Source organism: Sinocyclocheilus rhinocerous, unplaced genomic scaffold (assembly GCF_001515625.1).
Source record: "Sinocyclocheilus rhinocerous isolate Xijiao unplaced genomic scaffold, SAMN03320098_v1.1 scaffold662, whole genome shotgun sequence".
NCBI classification, from domain to species: domain Eukaryota; kingdom Metazoa; phylum Chordata; class Actinopteri; order Cypriniformes; family Cyprinidae; genus Sinocyclocheilus; species Sinocyclocheilus rhinocerous.
This window is the reverse complement of record NW_015639782.1, coordinates 1,604,823-1,624,646: the sequence shown is the minus strand read 5'-3', so window position 1 is coordinate 1,624,646 and position 19,824 is coordinate 1,604,823. Positions and strand designations below refer to the sequence as shown.

The following is a 19,824-nucleotide window of genomic DNA, read 5'->3' as shown; positions in this document are numbered from 1 at the left end:
AAAACTACAAAACGCGGCAAGTGTTAAAGTAGCCCAATTCCGCGGGAAAACCGCGGAATTGGCAACAGTGAGCGTGACTGATACTCGCCCATGAATTATATTAGTGATCGTTAAGAAAATACATCTTTTATATTTATTCAGAGGGGGTGTACTCATTTATGTTGTGCACTGTGTATATATATATATATATATATATATATATATAAATTGAGGACAGCAGCTCTCTAGGCTGACTCATCTCTGTTATCATTGGATCGCACCGAGAATGTGGTGTGAAGAATAAAACTGCTTAATCCCAATACCAGTGAGATGAAGCATGAAGAGACTGCGCTCTCTGGACTAGCAGTCAGACGCATGAGAACAGGGACAATCCTTGTGAATAAAGAGGAAAACCGAACATCCTGAATGGAAAGTGATCTCGCAAAACAGGAAATGGTGTTCTGGAGAATTTTAGGATGACCCAGATGTGCCATTTTAGTGGTGTCTTTATGTAAACAATTTTTTATAGTCTTATACAAACGTTTTGTTGATTGAAGATGATCTTTAGTTAAACAAATGTCATCTATTTGGAAGTTAAATTCCAAAGACAATGCGTAGTATCATATAATGCTATATATATATAATGTTATCCACCTTATTTTTCAATTCGAAAGAAAGCTATTTTCTGTGAATGTGCAAGACTTCTGATTCATTTGCTGCTATAGATAAATAAATATAGAAAACAAAGTGCAGTAAAAGGTATGGTTTGTGGGCTACAAACCAGTGTGTTGTTCGAAACCTGTTTGAGTTTCTTTATTCTGTTGAACACAGAAGATATTTTGAAGATTGTTGGTAACCAAAGGGTTGCTGGTCGCCATTGGCTTCCATAGTATGGAAAAAAAAATACTATAGAAGTTAATAGCTACCAGCAACTGTTTGGTTACCAACATTCTTCAAAAAAAAAAAAAAAGAGAATAACATGTTTTTTACAGATAAGCCCAAGTACATTAAAGTTAGAAATGGTCATGCCCGCTCTTACTTAAATAAGTCGAATATGTTTTTTTCTCAATTCTGTGTTTCTTAGACACATGATCCAGATGGATGCTCTCTTGAACCAGTCTCTGATCACATGACCCTCTGAGCCACACCTGTGCCACTGAGCCCCTTGAACTCTGACACTTAGGACATCTGGCCGAGGCTTGGCTTTGCTGTCCGTAGTAAAGCTCTTCTATAGGGATGTATGAGTGCTGAAGGTGTGAGGGAGTTGTACTTCATCAACGCTGTCATGAATTCACACACTACTGTGTGATTTAATACAAAAACTTGAAACAGAAGATGATACCCTCCCCTCATTCCCTGCATTATTGGGCGCCCCTTGAACTCTGACACTTAGGACATCTGGCCGAGGCTTGGCTTTGCTGTCCAGAAATAAATCATCGCAGGGTCTTCAAAACTCAAATCCACTGGGTCTGGATTGTAGAGCACATATACAATATCTTCAAGTTATGTTTTGGTTACCTGGAAACAAGTCAAGTCTGCAAATTGGAGCACAGAAAACTTTTGGGAATGGGGATATCTGTGACGGCTATTAATAGCTATTTTTCTTATATAGGGAAAAGGGTTATGACGAGCAGGTCAGCTCAGGGCTATAATACCCCTGGAGATGCTCTGTTGTAAATGTTCCCTGTTTTTTCTTTTAACATATTAAGTTTGATATCTAATTGTTAAGCTGTAACAGCCATTATGCAGGTTTGAGACCTCAATATCTAACGTTTCATTTTTCTCCCTTTTGATTTTTTTTAAACTACTGGTATGTATGCTTTCTCTCCTAATACTCTATTTATTAAAGTCTTTAATTACCAAGATGGATAAATATTGCGTTTTTATATTCTGTTGGCTGTTTTGGCTTTTTGTGACTACAGTATGCATTGTTTCTGAAGTACAGCATTGATGATGCCTTAAATGATTACAGTCTGAAACCCCTGTCGAGTCAGTCCTTCTTTTATTGTATTTTATTTTCGTGTCTCTTGCATATTATTTGTGCCCAACAAGTTACAATATGTTTTGGACACGTTTCCACCACTGCTTCAATAGAAACTTAAAATGTTAATAGTCCATTCAGCACTGTATTGCAGATATTACTTTTGGCTTTTATCACTGTAAGCACATAAAATGCCAAAATTGGTTATCATTGACATTTTTGAGACATTTAAACCAAAACAACTAAATAAAGAACTCGAAATGAATGCATGCAATACCTCACAATAGGCTTTTGATAATGACCTTTTAAGTTGCCTGGAAATCAGCCATTTATCAGTTCCCAACAATCTGTCTTATTGTAGTGGAAACCCAATGTTTGAAATAGATGTTTTGTTATACACATCTGACTGATATTCAGGATTTTGTTGCAGTTTATCGTAATGGAGAGGACAAAGAAATAGGAACATGTGCATTCTTAAAAGTATTTAAAATAGTATTTAAATACAAAAAATACAACGCCTTCAAGTAATTGAACACAAGTTGAACCTGCAAGCTTCATCCTTATGCTGCTTGTCTGTAAGGCCTGTGGTTTAGGAGATAGGCAATAATGTAATGGCTACTATAACAGCTGCAACATTCTGTGTGGAGATTGGAAACCTGCTGGAAGGATGACCATCTGCAGCACTTGATCAGATAGCTGTGGCTGAGTGACTTGACAGAAACCACTTCTGAGTCCAAAGGCTTGTGATCATAAATGTGGCTTCTGGAGTCTCTAAATGTTCATGCGTTACCCAGCCAGAGTTCACTATCCAGCCTACTACTGATTTAGAGAATATATTTAAAAAAAATACTTTTGGGGTCCAGATTCAAGTGTGCAAAGCAAAATTATGAGCATTTGAAACGGCAATTACCTGCTAAAGAAAGATTTTCACGCTTTTTGCCTCTCAACCTCCAATCTTACATCTTTATGTTTTTACTGAAATGATTTTAACATATTTATACATTTTAATAATCATTTTATTAATAATGATAATATATTCTTTTAAATCATCCTGCCACCCGCTTGTAAATTTTCTGAGGGCCCCTGGTTGAGAACCACTTAATTGTGTAAAGGGTGCTGAATAGGTTTTAATAATTACTGGGTCACTGGAGTTATGCAGTACCGTTTGAGCTTTTATATGCCTGTGTTTATGGACATATTTCTATGAAACATTATATTTAAAGTGAACATATTTACAACTCTCCCCATGTTCACCTACAGTAATTGTGATATTTTGATAATAGAAAATGATTTTAATATTTTTAAAAAGTGCAATGTTTATTGTAATATATAAAGATGTGTGAAGGGGAGCTGAAAATGTTCTACATAACAGGAATGGGTCATGTAGATTTAAAGATTACATTTTTTATTTTTTTCCAAATACTTTGTTTTAAAAAAATAAGAAGAGGAAAGAAAGAAAAAATCCACCTTTTTCTGTATTCTGTTAAAATCACACACGATTCTAGTAGTTCCATTAAAAGCCATTAGGACTTTTATTTTGAATGATGGCGTGTTAAGAGACCCTTCATGTTTACATTTGTCTGTTTCTTTTTTCATTTTTGTTCACTTCTGTTTTCTGTTACATTTGGTAAAGCCTGCCATACTGATACAATGAAAACTGTATTCGTAACTGTCGGAACGACAAGTTTTGATGATCTGATTGGCGCTGTGACTTCAGATGAATCCGTGAAGGTAAGAATGTCATTCATACATAGTGAGAAGAAGTGCTAAGGAAACGTAAGCTGATTGTCACAAATACTTGTCGGTAAACGAGAGCTAGATTTATAAGGTTTGGTTTTAAATATGACGGTTTTAAATATCTCCGGGCTCACTTTAATGGCTGTTTCCATGTTTCTGAATGAAGGCATTCATTGACCGTGGCTACACAGACATGGTGCTTCAGGTTGGCAGAGGTTCAGTTGTGCCTGATCCAGACAGCTGTCCAGGACTGACACTTAAAGTGTTTCATTTCAAAGACTCAATCGCCGAGGACATGAGACACTCAGATCTGGTCATCAGTCATGCTGGTGTGTTGAAGCTCACTTTGCCCCAAACACTAAATACAGTACAGTTCAAACATAAATTAATTTGATTCTTTTTGATGCAGGCAAATTAAGGAAACTTTTTATAATAATCATCTGATAAAAGATAAATAGTTCATATATTTGACGAATATAAATGTCAAACAATCAAATTTCATGTTTCTACTTTAAAATGTGTGATATCTGCAATACTTGTGTCTGTTAAAAAATATGTATTATATAATAAAGGGGTTTTCAAACTAATGGCTGCAAGGTAGTGCTAGGGGTCAGGGGAAATGTTTAGAGGAAATTAAATTAAAAAAAATATGAAACATTGAATTAAACAGAAATATATTTTAACATATTTTTTTCAAATAAACAATACATCTAATAGTACTGTACTATCATCGGTGGGGGGAAAACTAATCTGCTTATAATTAATCTAGTTTGTCTGGGAAAAACTAAACCCCTGATCTGATATAATATAGTTTGTTGTTGATTTTGTAATAACCTACATAACACAACATTTGTTAAAGTTGAACTCGGATTAGAAATGAGTTTTAGATCATAATATCTGCTCTATCCCCATTAGGAGCAGGAAGCTGTTTGGAAGCACTCGGAGCAAATAAAGCTCTCCTCGTGGTGGTCAATGATAAATTAATGGACAATCACCAGCTGGAGCTCGCAAAGCAGCTGCAGGCAGATTCACATCTTATCTACTGCACTTACAGGTTCACTTTCTCAACTGTTTTAGTGCTCAAGATTATTGTTATGGTTAAATTGCTGTGCTGTCTGGAAATGTACATCTTCATGTGTTTTTCACCCTTCATCACAGTACTCTGCCACAGACTTTGAGGGATATGGATCTGTCTGCTTTGACTACCTATGTGCCTGGTCAACTGCGGAACTTCGCCAACTTTTTAGATAAGGCCGTTGGACTTGTTTGAGAGCTCTCTCTTGAACCGGGATGATTACTGATGAGAATTTGGGCAGAGGCTGAACCTGTTTTAATGAGAAATCCTGCACTGGACCCTCAGGAGATGATTGTTTGAAAACAACTGGTTTTTGCCAAACTAATAATTGACCTTAGATGATATATGCACTGGAGGAGTGTATAATGATAGTACAGACACAAGTGGTGCAGCTGTATTATGCAGTGCTGTCTTTTTTGGCACATTATTTGTGTCACAGTCACTTGTTAATATTAAAAAAGCTGTTATTAAAACTTATTATTATTATTATTATTACTATGCATTTCCAATTACAGTAATTGCTAATAAAAATTTAATTTTATACCTATTTTTCCTTATGACTTTGTTCTATAAAGTGACAATGAAACTTATCAGGTTGCTTATCTTATTTATTCTTAAAGGGGTCATACGATGCTATTTCAATTTTTCCTTTCTCTTTGGAGTGTTGCAAGCTCTTGGAGCATAAAGAAGATCTGTAAAGTTGCAAAGACTAAAGTCTCAAATCCAAAGAGATATTCTTTATATTGCTATGACAATCTGGCGCTTCTGAATCAGCGACTGTAAGTATGTTTTGTTACTAGTTAAATATTTGCTATTGACTGTTCAAATGCGGAGTTTTGCGCAGCGCAGAGTCACGCGACTCTGTTGCCCTTTCGGGCTTGAACTGATACATATTCTGTTACACCAAATACACAAAATAATGATCTTTAAAATAGCATCATATGACCCCTTTAAAGAAGCAGAAGTTGTGAAGGAAACACGCTGTGGTGAACATCCTGTGTAGTATTAGACCACAGTCATTTGTTACTCAGACGCTCAGAGAGCATGACTTACATTCACACATCAAGACTATATTTTGGGTTTTTGTTCTTAATTCTGTCCTTTCAACGATGCTGCTCAGCAGTTGATCTGAGTAAGTATATAATTACACACAACACCATACTGAATAATGTTTTTGTGGTTAATGGTGTTATAAATTAAAGGTAAGCAAATTTCAAGTTATAAATTATAAGATTGGGATTATAATTCTTACTGAAAATATTGATTGTATAAGTATTCTGATTGAATGTTTGCATTTAGTTTTGGTTTTCTAAGAGCAAAAAGTTTGAGAGATACATTTAGATGGTTTTAGTGGGGATTTCCACGGTTTTTCTCTTGTATGTCATTTGTGTCTATGGTAGTTGTGATGATGCTGCTGAGGTTTGAGATTCTGATACTGATTAGTTTTGTCTGTGGGTTGCAGGAAACAAGTTCAAAATAAAAAAAAAAAGTAATGTGAAAAAATGTATTAATGAGTTGTTACATGAATGAATTTGAATCATGTTTGCCCATGTAGGTGTACAGTGTAAGATCATCAACCTTGATTATGTGGAGTGCTTCTGGCACCCAAACACATCAACAATGAACTACACCTTCAGCAGTGCGTAAGTGACAGCCCATTTCACCCACCTCCCGTAAACCACAAATACAAGTATGTGTGTGTGTGTGTGTGTGTAATGAATATTGTTTTGTGGTAGTTGATAAATTAGAGATAATATAAGACAATAGTGTTTTTTGTTTTTTTTGTCAGATTTAAAAAGGATCTCTCACAGGACTGTCCAGAATACATAATGGAGCACAATTACACTGTAGGCTGCAGAATTCCTCTCAAAGACCCTGGTCACAAGTTTAGAAAATTTTATACAAATGTATCCACTGACGGAAACCACACTATTTCAAAAACCTTTGAATCCCTCCAGAGAAAAGGTAAGAAAACCAACAGATTTACAACGTTTCAATGGTCTGTCAAAAAATGCTTGTGAATCTACACTACCATTCAAAAACCAAACCTCCATTTTTTAGCAGTAGTGTAGTTTATTAATTTACAGAATTTCCCCACCCTTCCAATCGTTATATTTTTCATAATGACCAACAAACCGTAGGCTATGGCCATTATCCCAGGGAACAGATTTCAGCTGTGTCACCGTAGTTCTAGATGTCCTCTGTCACTCTTCTTGCATAATAAAATAATTTCATCTCAAATCAATATCTTACGTTCTTTTATTTAGTTATTTGGCAAGTTACCATTTAATATCTGACATAATTATATCCAAACCAGTGGCTCATTTGTTTGTGTTTGTACATGTATTTGTTTAGTGCAGCTAAACCCACCCTATAACCTCTCAGTGATGTGGAATGAGCAGGACAGCACACTTTTACTGCAGTGGAACAGTAGTTCCCCCCCCCAAAAAAAATGTGTCGTCTATATGGTGCGCAACCAGAAAGACACAAGCCAGGTGAGACTAGAGATATAATATTACCATTTTACATTCAAACTGACAACTGTCTCATCTTCATCTGTCTTTTGCTCCCAGTCCTCAAACGTGACAGGTACATCATACAGTCTGTCTCAGGTCTCACAGAACAAGCCCTATGTTTTCCAAGTGCGGAGCACTGTTGCTGACACCTGTGGTGATTCAGATCTCTGGAGTGACTGGAGTGATCCGGTGGAGTGGGGCAGTACCGGTGAGATACTACTATCACATAGTGAGGGACATGGATAGATTTGCTCTCATTTATCTTCTTACAGTTTTTTTTCCCCCCACCATGTTTCTGTTATGTAGGGAACATCAGCAGACAAGGCTGGTGGACGTGGTTGTATGGTATTGTGTCAGTCCTTCTGCTGTTTCTGCTGGGTTTCTTATTGTGTTACTGTGAGAGGTGAGAGATGTTTTAGACTTTTCACTCTTAAAATGATCTTTAAAAAGTCTTATATTTACCTCCAGAAGTCATGTGTAATAATAATTAAATTATTTATTTACATACAGGAAAAAGATCATCTTTCTTCCAGTCGTGCCTGACCCTAGCAAAAACCTACAGGATTTGTTTCATAAACATGATGGAAATGTTGAGGTATCTGCTCTTTTAACACTCCTACTGTATTCCTACGAGGTCATTATGAGTAAATGTGCTCTTCAGATTTGGATACGCTGTAACCCTCTCGTTTTATTCTCAGAGCTGGGTTCACATCTCCAGAGAGCTGAAGGAAGCTTTTGAGCCTGACTACACAGAGCCATCCTGTGACGTGTGTGAGCTTATGCCCTCTTGTGACGCCGGTCCTGCTTCTCAAACTGACAACTGTGATGAACCAAGCACTGAAAAAGAGCATGCAGATGAACCAAGCAATGAAAGAGAGCGTGCAGATGAACCAAGCACTGAAAAAGAGCGTGCAGATGAACCAAGCAATGAAGGAGAGCGTGCAGATGAACCAAGCACTGAAAAAGAGCATGCAGATGAACCAAGCACTGAAGGAGAGCGTGCAGATGAACCAAGCACTGAAAAAGAGCATGCAGATGAACCAAGCACTGAAAAAGAGCATGCAGATGAACCAAGCAATGAAAAAGAGCATGCAGATGAACCAAGCAATGAAAGAGAGCGTGCAGATGAACCAAGCACTGAAAAAGAGCGTGCAGATGAACCAAGCAATGAAGGAGAGCGTGCAGATGAACCAAGCACTGAAAAAGAGCATGCAGATGAACCAAGCAATGAAAAAGAGCATGCAGATGAACCAAGCACTGAAGGAGAGCTGGCACTAACCATTCACCTGCACTGTCAGCTCATTCTTACTGAACATTTTAATGTTTCCTTTTGCACATTTATTTTACCTCATTCATTTCTTATTGTAAGCAGAGTTTATGTATTTGTAGTAAATGTAATTGTTGACATTTCTCAATCAATATTACAGTGTGCCCAAAAGTTTAGGGTTGTTATGTTGACCAAGACTGCTTTTATTTGATCAAAATACAGTAGAAAATGGTAATATTGTAAAATATAATTACAATTTTTTAAAAAGTATTTTTTAATCTGAATACATTTATCAAATGTAATTTATTCCTGTGATGCCAAAGCTGAATTTTCAGCGTCATTACTCCAGTCTTCAGTGTCACATGAAATCATTCTAATATGCTGATTTGCTTCTCCAGAAAATGTCTTATTATTCTTATTAATCTCAAAAACTTAATATTTTTGTGGAAACCATGATACATTTTTTTTTTCAGGATCCTTTGATAAATAGAAAGTTCATTTATTGGAACAACATTTATAGGAAATAGAAATCTTCAGCCATTATAAATGTCTTTACTGTAAGTTTTGATCAATTGAATGTGTCCTTGCTGAATAAACATATTAAAAATATATATCTTACTGACCCCAAACATTTGAACAGTAGTGTAAGCCAACCTTAAAAATACATTAATGTCTTATTTAAAAAAATTCAAACCAATGGCATTTATTTTAAAGACAGCACTGAAAACAGAAGTTTCACTTTTTCCAATTTTGTTAGGTTTTTAATTATAAAACAATATATTTATTGTTTCAAATTAATACTACAAGTATTTGTTCAATTTATGACTTTGTGAACTTGAAGCAAACTAACTTTGTAAATCCACTAAGAATCACCTTGTGACCAGGTGCTTGAAAATAAGGACACTGAGTTACAAATTACAAAAAAAAACAAAAAGTTACAAATACATTAAAAATACACTTCAAAATGCTTGGCAGCTTTCATTTGTAGGGTGTGCACATAATGATTAATAAAACTGCTGTTTCATTTTGGTAACATGCTGAATGAATATGTAATAAAACTTTTGATTGTGCATATTATGCTATTGTTGTATTTTCTTGCCCTAGTTTAAATGTTTTTCCTCATCTTACTCTGATTCCCTGTCATTGTGACATCACAGTCTTGATGATTATGTTACTCTTTGTCTGTTGTGTCACTAATTTCTTACCCGGCTACAGCAGGCAGCATCTTAAAAACTGAACAGCAGTCAGCGAGGTGTCAAGTTCTCTTCTGCCGCAATGTTTATTTACATTAAAAATGGAGGTAATGATCTCAATCATGTCAATGATGAGAAAATTTATTAAATTGCTTAAATATCAATGCAATATGTGCATTCTATGTTTAGATCTATATATGGCTTGGTAACTGACAAAACATGCTTTGTGTGTACTTAAATTTCTCTATTTGATCTGTTTATGTAAATGACAAAAAGCTGATATTAATGTGATGTTTGTGTATTTAGATAATAACCAGTTTCTGGTTAACACCAACTGTCCAATTGTTGTCCTCATGAAGTACATAAAAACCAGGTTGGGACTTGCTGAGTCAGGTATGTACAGCTCTCTCGAGGGTATTTTTCATTCATCAGGATATGTGGATAATCAGAAGCACATAATCAGTCAAACTATATTTATAGTTAGTTTACAGTTCAAGACTTTCATTCAACAGAAACTTAAATATGACGTGATTGTCAGCAGAAAAAACGTTTAAGGATACTTGCAGTCATTCCAGAGTTGTTTATGTGCTTGTCATTCAAATTCTGAGTGGACATTCAACATCAAAGAAATGGTCTGGTTCACACAGAACGCGTTTTTCAGTTCCACTGGGTGTATTTTACCTTTTTGCAGCGTCTCGCGCATGACATGAAAATAAGTTTAACTTATTTCGAGACTTTGAGTTTTTTTTCCCCAATTCCAAGCAAAAACGTGTTCTATGTGAATGGCCACTAAGGATATCTTAAAAGTAGCTCAAGCGGGTTGTACTTGACTTGCTCTAGAGATCTCAGGTCAGAAGAGGTTAGTTGAGCCCAACGTGCCCCTCAAAGCGTGACCTCGGTGCAGGAGGTCACGGATCTCAGGCGTTAATATTTCACACACTCTCTAAACATACTCCTAAAACGGTGTCTGATTACATCTGTGGCATGTAGTAAGGAACGTTACCTGGGATCAGCCCATCACTAATGGAGAACTCATTACCACTGTCATTAACACTGTCCTCATCATAATGCGTCTGCTCTTCAGTGCGTGCAAAAATATTGCAAAGAGACAGTAAACACATATTATATGACAGTTTTAAAACGTGTTTGAAACAACATCCCTTGAGGTTACTCATCCAGATCTGTGTGTGTGTGTGTGTGTTTCAGAGCTTATAGACCTGTGTGATGAACCAGGAGTGCTGAAATTCCTCTTTCTGCTCCAGAATTCTCAGGAATCTGCTCGTGGACTGCTAAAGGCTAAAGAGTCCTTCATTGTTTGCATTATTAGACGTAAGTTTGAGTTTATCCCTTGATATTTATTGATAAGCTGAAGCTAACTGTTTCTATTTAGTTTGACACAGTAAAAAGTAAGTGCAAGGAAACTGTCAAGGGTTTTTCATGTGTGTGTGTGGGTTTTCATGTACAGGTACATCTGATGGGGCTTATACCTCTGTCACATCTCTACTATGCAGTGTTGACTCTGCTCTAATAGGTGCCATTGCACATACACTGCAAAAAAAATAATAGTTTTCATAATCAGTTTTATATGTAAACATCATTTACTTTTTAAAAGAATTAATACAATTTTAATACAACAGTTTAAAAAAATAATTTATACATTGTTTTCAGAGAATATATGTAAAAATAAATTTAATTTATTAAATTAAATAATGATTTTAGATAATCTAAATTGTTTAATTATATATATAATATTATAATTTAATGATAGCAACTTTGTACATAGTATTGTGTTTGTATTATGTATTGCTTTTACACTACTGCTTGTTAATATGTGTGTGTGTGTGTAATGTTTATGTCTTCCAGAGTCCCTGCAGACTCAGATTGATAATCTTGAGAAAACTCGTCTGAAGCAGCTTCATATTGTGGAGGCTCGTATGGCTACATCAGAGGAAATCAATGCTCAAGCTTTGCCTACTAAATCTGTGAGTGCCCTAGAGCCACATCTGAACCTCACAGTTCTCTCTTATTTGTTCACCTGCTCTCACCTTTTGTATTATTCAGCCTAAAATCCTGAATAATACACCGTTTCATTCATTATGGAGGACTCTTTGGTGCTTGTGATATAGTAATATAATTTTATGTGAACAATAATCTTGTGTATTGTTTTCATGTGGCTCTGCAGACTAAAAAGCGCAAGAAAGTTAGACATGCCAATGCCCCTGATGAAGAAGTCCAGCGCCACACGGGGGACAGGAAGAGCAGGAACTGAACAAACACCCTCACATCCGAGCATTCAGCGTTCATGCTCATTCTTAATGCTGAGTCCCAGTTTAATTCATTCAAATTACAGACATGTTCATCAAAAATGCTGTATTATTTGTTTTTAATTCTTTATCTTTTTACTTGGTGATTCAGGAAAGTTACAACTTTGATTTTATAACATTACATACAACTCAGGGACTATATCTTCTAGAAGAAAGATACAGAGTAATTTTCTTAATAAAACAATGTTTCAATGAAAATGTATGTCGTGTGTGTGTGTGTGTGTGTGTGTGTGTCTGTCTGTCTGTCTGTCCTTATTTTTGTTTTTATAAAAATGTGGGAATTTTCCACTGGTCCCTTGAAATTAAGCAACAGATGAGGTCATTGTCTTGCCTGTGATTGGTTAGTATGAATACCTGTTTGTTACCAAGCTTTTCCCAGCTGGGTGCAAATTGAGAGAGAATCTAAGGAATATTTATAGCTTGGTGTGTGTGTAGTTACTGAACACATGTTTATGCCTGGATCTGTATTTGGTAAGCAACCTTTCTGAATGCTGACGGAGTGGGTGTAAACTGTATTTTTGCAATAAGTTTTATGTCAGAGGCACGATGATATCTTGATATATAATTCAAGATCACTATCTTGTTAGTCTCTCATCCATGCAGCTGCAGACTTTCAGCAAAACATACGTAGGCCTTGCAGGAGCAGGAACTTTATGATGTGTTACTCAGTACATAGATTTTTCCTTTTCAGCATTTCAGCAGAGCACAATGTGGGCGGAATGCAGCCATTAGACAGGAACGAGTGGGTGAAATGCCAGTTAACCGTTTTACCATCTATGGCCAATATAATCTTTCGTGACATCCTATGTTGTACAGCAGCACACATATGTCCTTTTGTTTTTGTTTTTCCTTTTAAAACCTTGGTTGTGAAATTTGGAAATGTCAAATGTTAGTTATTCTGGAAGTTATAGTCATACTGTGTGATGAGATTGAATGTGATTGACAGCACTGAACTGAAACTGTCTTAGTGGCCTATATTACGAAACCAAAGTTTGCAGCTGTCAGCTTGCCTGTGGTCAATGTATAATGCCTCACTTTCTCCTTTTTGAACCATATCTATATTTTTATTGGCTTCTTTTGTATATTTAATTTCTAATTTCTCATTCTCATAATTAGAGATCAGTCAACATTCTTAGATGTTATTGTGTGTATATATGTATACAGTAGGGTTTTTTTAAACAAGATGTTAGTTTCCCTGTGCTGAAATAAAATGGAAGTGTCATGATGTGTGGAAGATTCCAAGTTGTATCCACATTGTTATTGTATTTTAGATAAGCTCTATTGAATATCATCAGTTAAATATACTGTAATGTCAGAAAAGAAACTATTATACTTTTATAAATGTTAAAAAGAGCAATAATGTATAAGTGCAACTATTCAAAATAAAGTTGTATAAATTGCCCCCTTGTGGCTGTACTTTAAAGAAACTGCAGTAGTAGTGAAAATAAAAGCATATACTAATTTATTAAACCATAGAGTTTTAGACTTGCATATGTTGATGATATTGGTCAGTTTTGTTATACATTATTATTATTATTACTACTACTATTATTATTAGTTCTTTCATTAGAAAACTTTTTTTTGTTTTGTTTATTGGTTGTATAGTTTTAACATATTCTTTATCTTCATTGTTTCATATTTTTAGTTTCAAAATCTTCTTCATGGATCATATTTCAACCCAAAATAAAAACTTAAACTTTGCATAAGGAAAATTAAGCCTATTTTTAGGATTTCTTGCATTTTATTTTTATGATAATTAACCACATTAACCCCCCAACACACTTTCCCCAATACTCAGTAAGCTGCTGCAATGCAATATATAAATCTTACTCCTCACTGTAATCATTAAAAAGCGATATATTTAATAATATGCACAAATGTACTTTAATTAATTGTAATGTACATTTATAAAATAATCCTGTTTTATACATTGCTGCTTTATGCATCAGTTTGTGCCATTGTGAGTTTCTGTAGGCTATATCTTTATCTTATCTGTCTGTTATTCACTGTTAACACAGGAACACAAGTCCCTTCTCCTTGTGGGACAGAGGGTCTTATTTTTTAAGCATTCACTGCACTCTGGGTCACCCTCAGTACTTATGATGCAGTAACTGGCACTTTGGAGGGTTTCAGAAGAGTGAGGCAGCTGAATCGACTGCTTGTTCTGCCTCAGATAGAGTAAAAGACACTTGTATTTGTTTACAGTGCACCCTCCATTAGGAAAATATACTTTGATTTACAAAACAAAGTGTGATCTGTGCCATGTGCTTTAACACGCACAGTAAAGAAGTAAAACATTTGATATTACACAAATGTTTTTAATGCTCTTCACAACTCTTCAGATGTGGCCCTAAATTTTTAAAAGAAATTTCATAAATTATGTTTTAGCTTTAAAAAGACATTATTGTATTGATATTTGTACTTTATTGTATATTGTATCAGATATGCATCCAGTTTGTTTTCAAAATGCTATCATTTTTACAGAACATTTTCTTTACTGCATCACTGCTTTCATGCAGAGTTACAGTAGATGTTGATGTTGGCGGATATAATATGATGAATATGATCATTCTAATCAGAGTGTCTTTGTCCTTGAAACTGGAGGAATAATTGGCCCCTAATTACCATATAGACACAATCGTGAGTTAAACAGGGCATGCCAGCAAACACTCTCAATTACAAAAGCAGAAACCTTATATCACATTCTGTCATGTTTGTTAGATTTTGCTCAGATAATCAAACAGTGTTGAGAATCAAATACAATAGTTGTTGTTGTTTCAACCTTCCACCCTCCTAAAATATTATATTGCAAGATTTTCTCATGCTCATTTCACAAACATTAATTTAAAAAAAGAATGAGATGACATTTTCAGTGTCTGGGGTCAGCCTATCACATGCATCTAAATCCAAAGCAAATCCACTCAGTTTAACAGCACAGAATTGACTGTATTCCAAATACTAAGACCTTTTCCAAAACAAGAGCCCCATTCATTTGTAGTTTGAGAGATGACTGGATGAGTCCAGAAAATGAAGGCTTGAAGGCTTTTGTTAAGATCATTCTGACTTGAGGGGAACAGAACTGGAAGACATCACATGTTGAAAAAGTACTTTTGTCATGCTTGGTAAGGAGATGCTCTGTAAAAAAATCACCTTCTCTTAAACAGCCTCCATTATTATGTTATATGTTTGCTGTAAATAATCTCTAAATTAAATTTGAATATATTAAAAGGACCCATCGTCCTCTTTATCCTATTTATTACTGATACTCACAATTCATAATATGCTTCAGAACTTGTTACTTATTCTTCTTGTTACTTTTTACAATGGAAATACCATTGTTTTTTTCTGTAAGGCTAGAGGCATAAATGAGTATATGATCCCTGACCGACCGTCCTTTCAGAGTACCTTGAGAACTTTTAGAACAGTTCTAGTGCATAGATGACATAAAAGCTGATAGATGATAGCCTATGAAAGTCCAAATCTGGTTTTATTCAAAATTTCACATATTCAGTATTATAGTGAATAAAATTGTTCATGCTGTAAAATGAATAGTCTGAGGAAGAATATAAAATATGTTGTTAATGTTTGAAAGAAGTGGAGATTTATACTCACTGAATGACAAAATCTGAGTCCCAGTATATTAATGGAGGGTACGGCTGTTTTCAGGGAGGGAACAACCAGGAACATTGTCCTGGGTTCTGTGACAAGGAGCCCACTAAGGTCCTGTATGATATAGCCTACTCAGTTTGCACAGGGGACAGGGTTACACCCATTAAATGTTTGTGCTAGGCCTCATTTTTTAAGCAATGTGGGCCTAGCTCCCAGAATTGTCTCTTTGCGCATTATTGTGCAATTTTCCAAATGCATGATTACTCAAGCATATTTTACTTAAGGTAAAAAATAGAAGGCCTTTATAGCTGTGAGAGTCTCAACTGGAGGAAAATGAATGGAGGGGATCAAGAATGATTTCTATTATAAAAAAACTATTATACCCTGCATCTCAATTTGCATAATATCAACCCTAGTAGCCTATTCAAGATTACTCATCTCGAATACTAGTATGCATACACGGGGATAGTGGATTATTTTTCTCCCAATCAGATAAAAATGTAAGGTTCTTCTAAATAGTGCTTAGATTACCACAGCGCAGGATATAGAGCTTCAAATGAGTTCGTTTAAACACTTTCTCTTGAGCAGTCAGATTTTGGTGTTTGTTGTTCATTTGAATGTCTATGACATTTTTAGACATATTTGGTCAAGTGAAATAACGGCCAAATAATTCATTCAAAACAAGCTATAAGTTATTCTCACAGACAGCGCGGTAGGCTATTATTTATTTATCTACTATTGAAGGGAAACAAGTACCGAACAAAGCATGGCATGGAATAATAGTCTAAGTGGTAACGGGATCCGGAAATACTATCATAATATTTTAAACATAGGCTATTAATTACTTTTTTTTAACAATTTCAAAGCAGACATAAAACAATCAAAATTCAACAATAAACAACATAAACAATGGGGATGAATTTAAAAATTTTTGCTCATGTAGCCTATATAAAATAATTCATTCAAAACAAGCTATAAGTTATTCTCACAGACAGCGCGGTAGGCTATTATTTATTTATCTACTATTGAAGGGAAACAAGTACCGAACAAAGGATGGCATGGAATAATAGTCTAAGTGGTAACGGGATCCGGAAATACTATCATAATATTTTAAACATAGGCTATTAATGACTTTTTTTAAACAATTTCAAAGCAGACATAAAACAATCAAAATTCAACAATAAACAACATAAACAATGGGGATGAATTTAAATTTTTTTGCTCATGTAGCCTATATAAAATAATTGCAATATAAATAAATTAACAATGTGTTCAAGACCTTTGTTAGTTTTGTTTTCATAATGCACAATAATATCCTTTAAAATAAAAACGTAGTTAACCTTTACTAAATTAAAAACAAATTTTGCCAATTCCATCCAAAAGTTTTGGACAAATTTACATTAAAAGAACAAATGAGTCAACAGCTCCCTACTTTTACAAAAGGAACATAAATCATCAATATCAGAGTATCTTGAAATTAATAATTTAACAGGGTAAATAGGATAAGCTAAATTTTAAAACGTAGCCTACTTATTTAGTTTTATTATGAATACAATATTTAAAGGGTATTGACAGTCTTCCAATTTTTATTATCTACAATAGAATAATAAAAAATGCATCAATGTGCCAATTTTTTTTTCACAGACAGTGCGGTATCGCAACCAGGGCTGCGTTCCACTCCACTTTTAGACATGCACTCGCGAACTTCCCTAAGCACTTCCCCTTGTATATACATATAGAATGCTGCACCAAACAAATTCGTAAGGGAAAAAATGTAAACAATAAACCAACTCCATAGCTGATTCTAATCAAGTGATCAAGGGCTTAGGACGTTCCAGTTCAGACCATTCCAAGGGTTCCGCCAGAAGTGGGCACTCATGCAACGTAATCAATGACGTACATCCGAGTAAACCAGACGGAGGGAAGTTTGCGAGTGAAGGGCATAAAAAACGGATTGGAACGCAGCCCGGTTGTCAGGTAGAATTGCGTCATGAAAGTGGGCGGGCTTAATTTGTTTAACAGACAGGTAGTTTTCCACCACATGACGGGCGCTCATTGGCTCGGATGTCGGGATGTCGGACAAACGCAGCCGTCACAAAAAAAATAAAAAATCCAGTACTAAAAATTGATTGGCCTTCGCTTCACTCTTAGACCCACCTCACTAACTCTCTGATTGGACGGCATCACTGTGGCAGTGTCAGTCAATAGTTTTTTCGCTCAGTGACACTGCGGCTGTATGTCCGGACATGTAGATCTCATAGCGGCTTGGCCTTTGTTAGCGAGTCGGTGAGAAGAACCAAGAAAGCCAGAGGAGCCGCATTCATGCGCTTACAGGGAGGAAAATGATCATCTGCACGAAAAACATGGATTATCGCCTTGGAACACAGTACCAGTTTGTTCAAAATCAGGTAACATATATATGACTGAAGTGAAAACAATAACTGTAACGTTAAACCATAGCTGTATCTAGACTCTTGCTGGGAAGTTTCAAAGTTGACAGTTCATCTACTTAGCTAAAGCATCGACTCTTTAATGTCGTTCATTCATTCATGTTTAAAACGCTTCTCAAACGTATACGTGTATCATTATTTTTGAATACACATTCAAGAGTCCCTCTATGAAAGGAAAGACTCGTCGCCGTAAATAATATCCGTTATTTTCAAACACGAATGTCATGATTCGCATATATTTGCAGAATCTATCCGTTTCATATTTGTCTGTCTGATCGCCACGTTTCAAACAATGACTATTTGTTTTGAGTTTCAAACGCCGATTCATTGTGTTAATTATTTATTGTTCCTGAAATTAAGTTCATTTTTGACAAGACAAAAGTGTTTACACCTTATAAAACTGCAGGCTTACTGTTCATTTTACTTGGACTTAACGTTTGAGCTGCAATAGTGATCCTGTGACATATTTTGTCATTTTGTTTTGTATTTTATGGAATGAAAAGATTTGCAAATCCATTGCATTTATGACAAAGAGTAAGATAAGCTATATAAGCCTGTTTGTCGTGCATATGCTTAGTTCATACTTCAATTGGATTCAGATAGCCATTGTTTCATATTGCAACTATTATGTTGACCAGTCATAAAGGTGTGCATCTGAAAAACCTGATGTTGAATATCCCAAGTATTAAAAGCAAAGCTTCACGAGGAATTAAGACTGCAGCCTGGAACAGTCTTGAAAGCCTTTGGTGCAGATTAAGCCATGGTTGTGGGTTTAACAATGATCTCAACCTACATGACCATACGCTTTTCTACTGATGCTGGCATGTTGAAGTTTTGTAGGTTTGACACTCTCCGTCACTTCTGAGCCTTTTGTTGAGTTGTTTGTAAGATGAATCTCCTGTTTTATACACGAAGACAACTGATTTAGTGTTTTCGGGTCGTATCGACATATGAACATTCATTTCTCGAACATTCAACTTGTTTTTTTTTGTTCATTTTGTATTTATTATCAATCTTTCAGCATAATCTGCTTGCGTATAAGCTTTTATAAAAATGAAAATCTGTCATTTGTCTGTAGCGCTGTCGTAGTGTAATATTTCGCAGAACACAAAGCCCTTTGTCGTTACAGTAAGCCGTGACACGACAATCTGGACGACCTTTAAGGGAAGATGCATTTATTAACATTTCTTCATGCTTGACTTTTTGGTCTTGTTGTGTGAATGTTTTCTCTTTCTCCCGGTTGTGTGAAGTGATGCTGATGTACTGCCAATCAAAGTTGTTTTTCTCCCCTTTCGCCTGCAGTACCTCCTGCAACCTGCGGGGGCCGCTGTTGTGATGGCGCTACTCCGCATACAGGAGAACAACAGAGGAATGTGTCATTTAAAGGGGTCATATGATGCGATTTCATTTTTTCCTTTCTCTTTGGAGTGTTACAAGCTCTTGGTGCATAAAGAAGATCTGTAAATTTGCAAAGACTAAAGTCTCAAATCCAAAGAGATATTCTTTATAAAAGTTAAGAGTCAGCCACGCCTACCTAAAACGGCTCGTTCGAACACGCCCCCACATATCTACCTCACTATGCGGGAAGATTTGCATAACGCCGCCCAAATGTTCACACAAAGAAAGAAGGCGTAACTTTTATTCTCGCTGTAGTATTGTTGCCGCCGCCGCCATGTCGTGAAGACGCTGTGTG

At 35.7% G+C, this 19,824-nt stretch overlaps 5 protein-coding genes across 6 annotated transcripts in view; all 5 read left to right on the top strand.

Annotated features, from left to right (window-relative positions):
• LOC107751959 (ras-related protein Rap-2c-like) overlaps positions 1–1,188 on the top strand; it is a 3,902-nt gene extending 2,714 nt beyond the window's left edge. The window contains exon 3 of the mRNA XM_016567757.1: positions 1,064–1,188. The gene's annotated coding sequence lies outside the window, so the exon portion shown is untranslated. The remainder of the gene's footprint in view (positions 1–1,063) is intronic.
• A 2,307-nt stretch (positions 1,189–3,495) lies between these two features.
• Positions 3,496–5,237, top strand: LOC107752081 (UDP-N-acetylglucosamine transferase subunit ALG13 homolog). The gene is made up of 4 exons (XM_016567935.1): positions 3,496–3,691; positions 3,864–4,026; positions 4,613–4,751; positions 4,856–5,237. Exons 1-4 carry the CDS (start codon positions 3,527–3,529, stop codon positions 4,965–4,967), a joined length of 579 nt encoding a protein of 192 aa, XP_016423421.1. The 5' UTR covers positions 3,496–3,526; the 3' UTR covers positions 4,968–5,237.
• Positions 5,238–5,720: 483 nt separating this feature from the next.
• On the top strand, positions 5,721–8,766 carry LOC107752048 (cytokine receptor common subunit gamma-like). Its single transcript, XM_016567898.1, has 8 exons — positions 5,721–5,904; positions 6,328–6,415; positions 6,562–6,737; positions 7,128–7,267; positions 7,346–7,496; positions 7,595–7,691; positions 7,799–7,883; positions 7,987–8,766. Exons 1-8 carry the CDS (start codon positions 5,817–5,819, stop codon positions 8,764–8,766), a joined length of 1,605 nt encoding a protein of 534 aa, XP_016423384.1. The 5' UTR covers positions 5,721–5,816.
• A 516-nt stretch (positions 8,767–9,282) lies between these two features.
• On the top strand, positions 9,283–12,242 carry LOC107752079 (uncharacterized protein CXorf65 homolog). 2 transcript variants are annotated; one of them, XM_016567932.1, is made up of 6 exons: positions 9,283–9,855; positions 10,055–10,141; positions 10,955–11,077; positions 11,214–11,279; positions 11,612–11,730; positions 11,931–12,242. In XM_016567932.1, exons 1-6 carry the CDS (start codon positions 9,831–9,833, stop codon positions 12,015–12,017), a joined length of 507 nt encoding a protein of 168 aa, XP_016423418.1. In that variant the 5' UTR covers positions 9,283–9,830; the 3' UTR covers positions 12,018–12,242. The 2 variants fall into 2 exon arrangements, with proteins under 2 accessions (XP_016423418.1, XP_016423420.1); XM_016567934.1 differs by lacking the exon at positions 11,214–11,279.
• Positions 12,243–17,770: 5,528 nt separating this feature from the next.
• The window catches only part of LOC107752047 (sestrin-3-like), a 21,286-nt gene continuing 19,232 nt past the window's right edge, over positions 17,771–19,824 (top strand). The window contains exon 1 of the mRNA XM_016567897.1: positions 17,771–18,089. Within this exon, the coding sequence (XP_016423383.1) occupies positions 18,024–18,089 (66 nt within the window). The 5' untranslated portion in view covers positions 17,771–18,023. The remainder of the gene's footprint in view (positions 18,090–19,824) is intronic.

Coding starts and splice junctions, on each gene's coding strand:
- LOC107752048 (XM_016567898.1), top strand. CDS start 5,817: ATGACTTACATTCACACATCAAGACTATATTTTGGGTTTTTGTTCTTA. Junction 6,738..7,127: donor TGAATCCCTCCAGAGAAAAG/GTAAGAAAACCA, acceptor GTATTTGTTTAG/TGCAGCTAAACCCACCCTAT. Junction 7,884..7,986: donor AACATGATGGAAATGTTGAG/GTATCTGCTCTT, acceptor TTTTATTCTCAG/AGCTGGGTTCACATCTCCAG.
- LOC107752081 (XM_016567935.1), top strand. CDS start 3,527: ATGTTTACATTTGTCTGTTTCTTTTTTCATTTTTGTTCACTTCTGTTT. Junction 4,027..4,612: donor TCTGGTCATCAGTCATGCTG/GTGTGTTGAAGC, acceptor TATCCCCATTAG/GAGCAGGAAGCTGTTTGGAA. Junction 4,752..4,855: donor CTTATCTACTGCACTTACAG/GTTCACTTTCTC, acceptor CCTTCATCACAG/TACTCTGCCACAGACTTTGA.
- LOC107752079 (XM_016567932.1), top strand. CDS start 9,831: ATGTTTATTTACATTAAAAATGGAG. Junction 9,856..10,054: donor TATTTACATTAAAAATGGAG/GTAATGATCTCA, acceptor TTGTGTATTTAG/ATAATAACCAGTTTCTGGTT. Junction 11,078..11,213: donor CATTGTTTGCATTATTAGAC/GTAAGTTTGAGT, acceptor TTTCATGTACAG/GTACATCTGATGGGGCTTAT.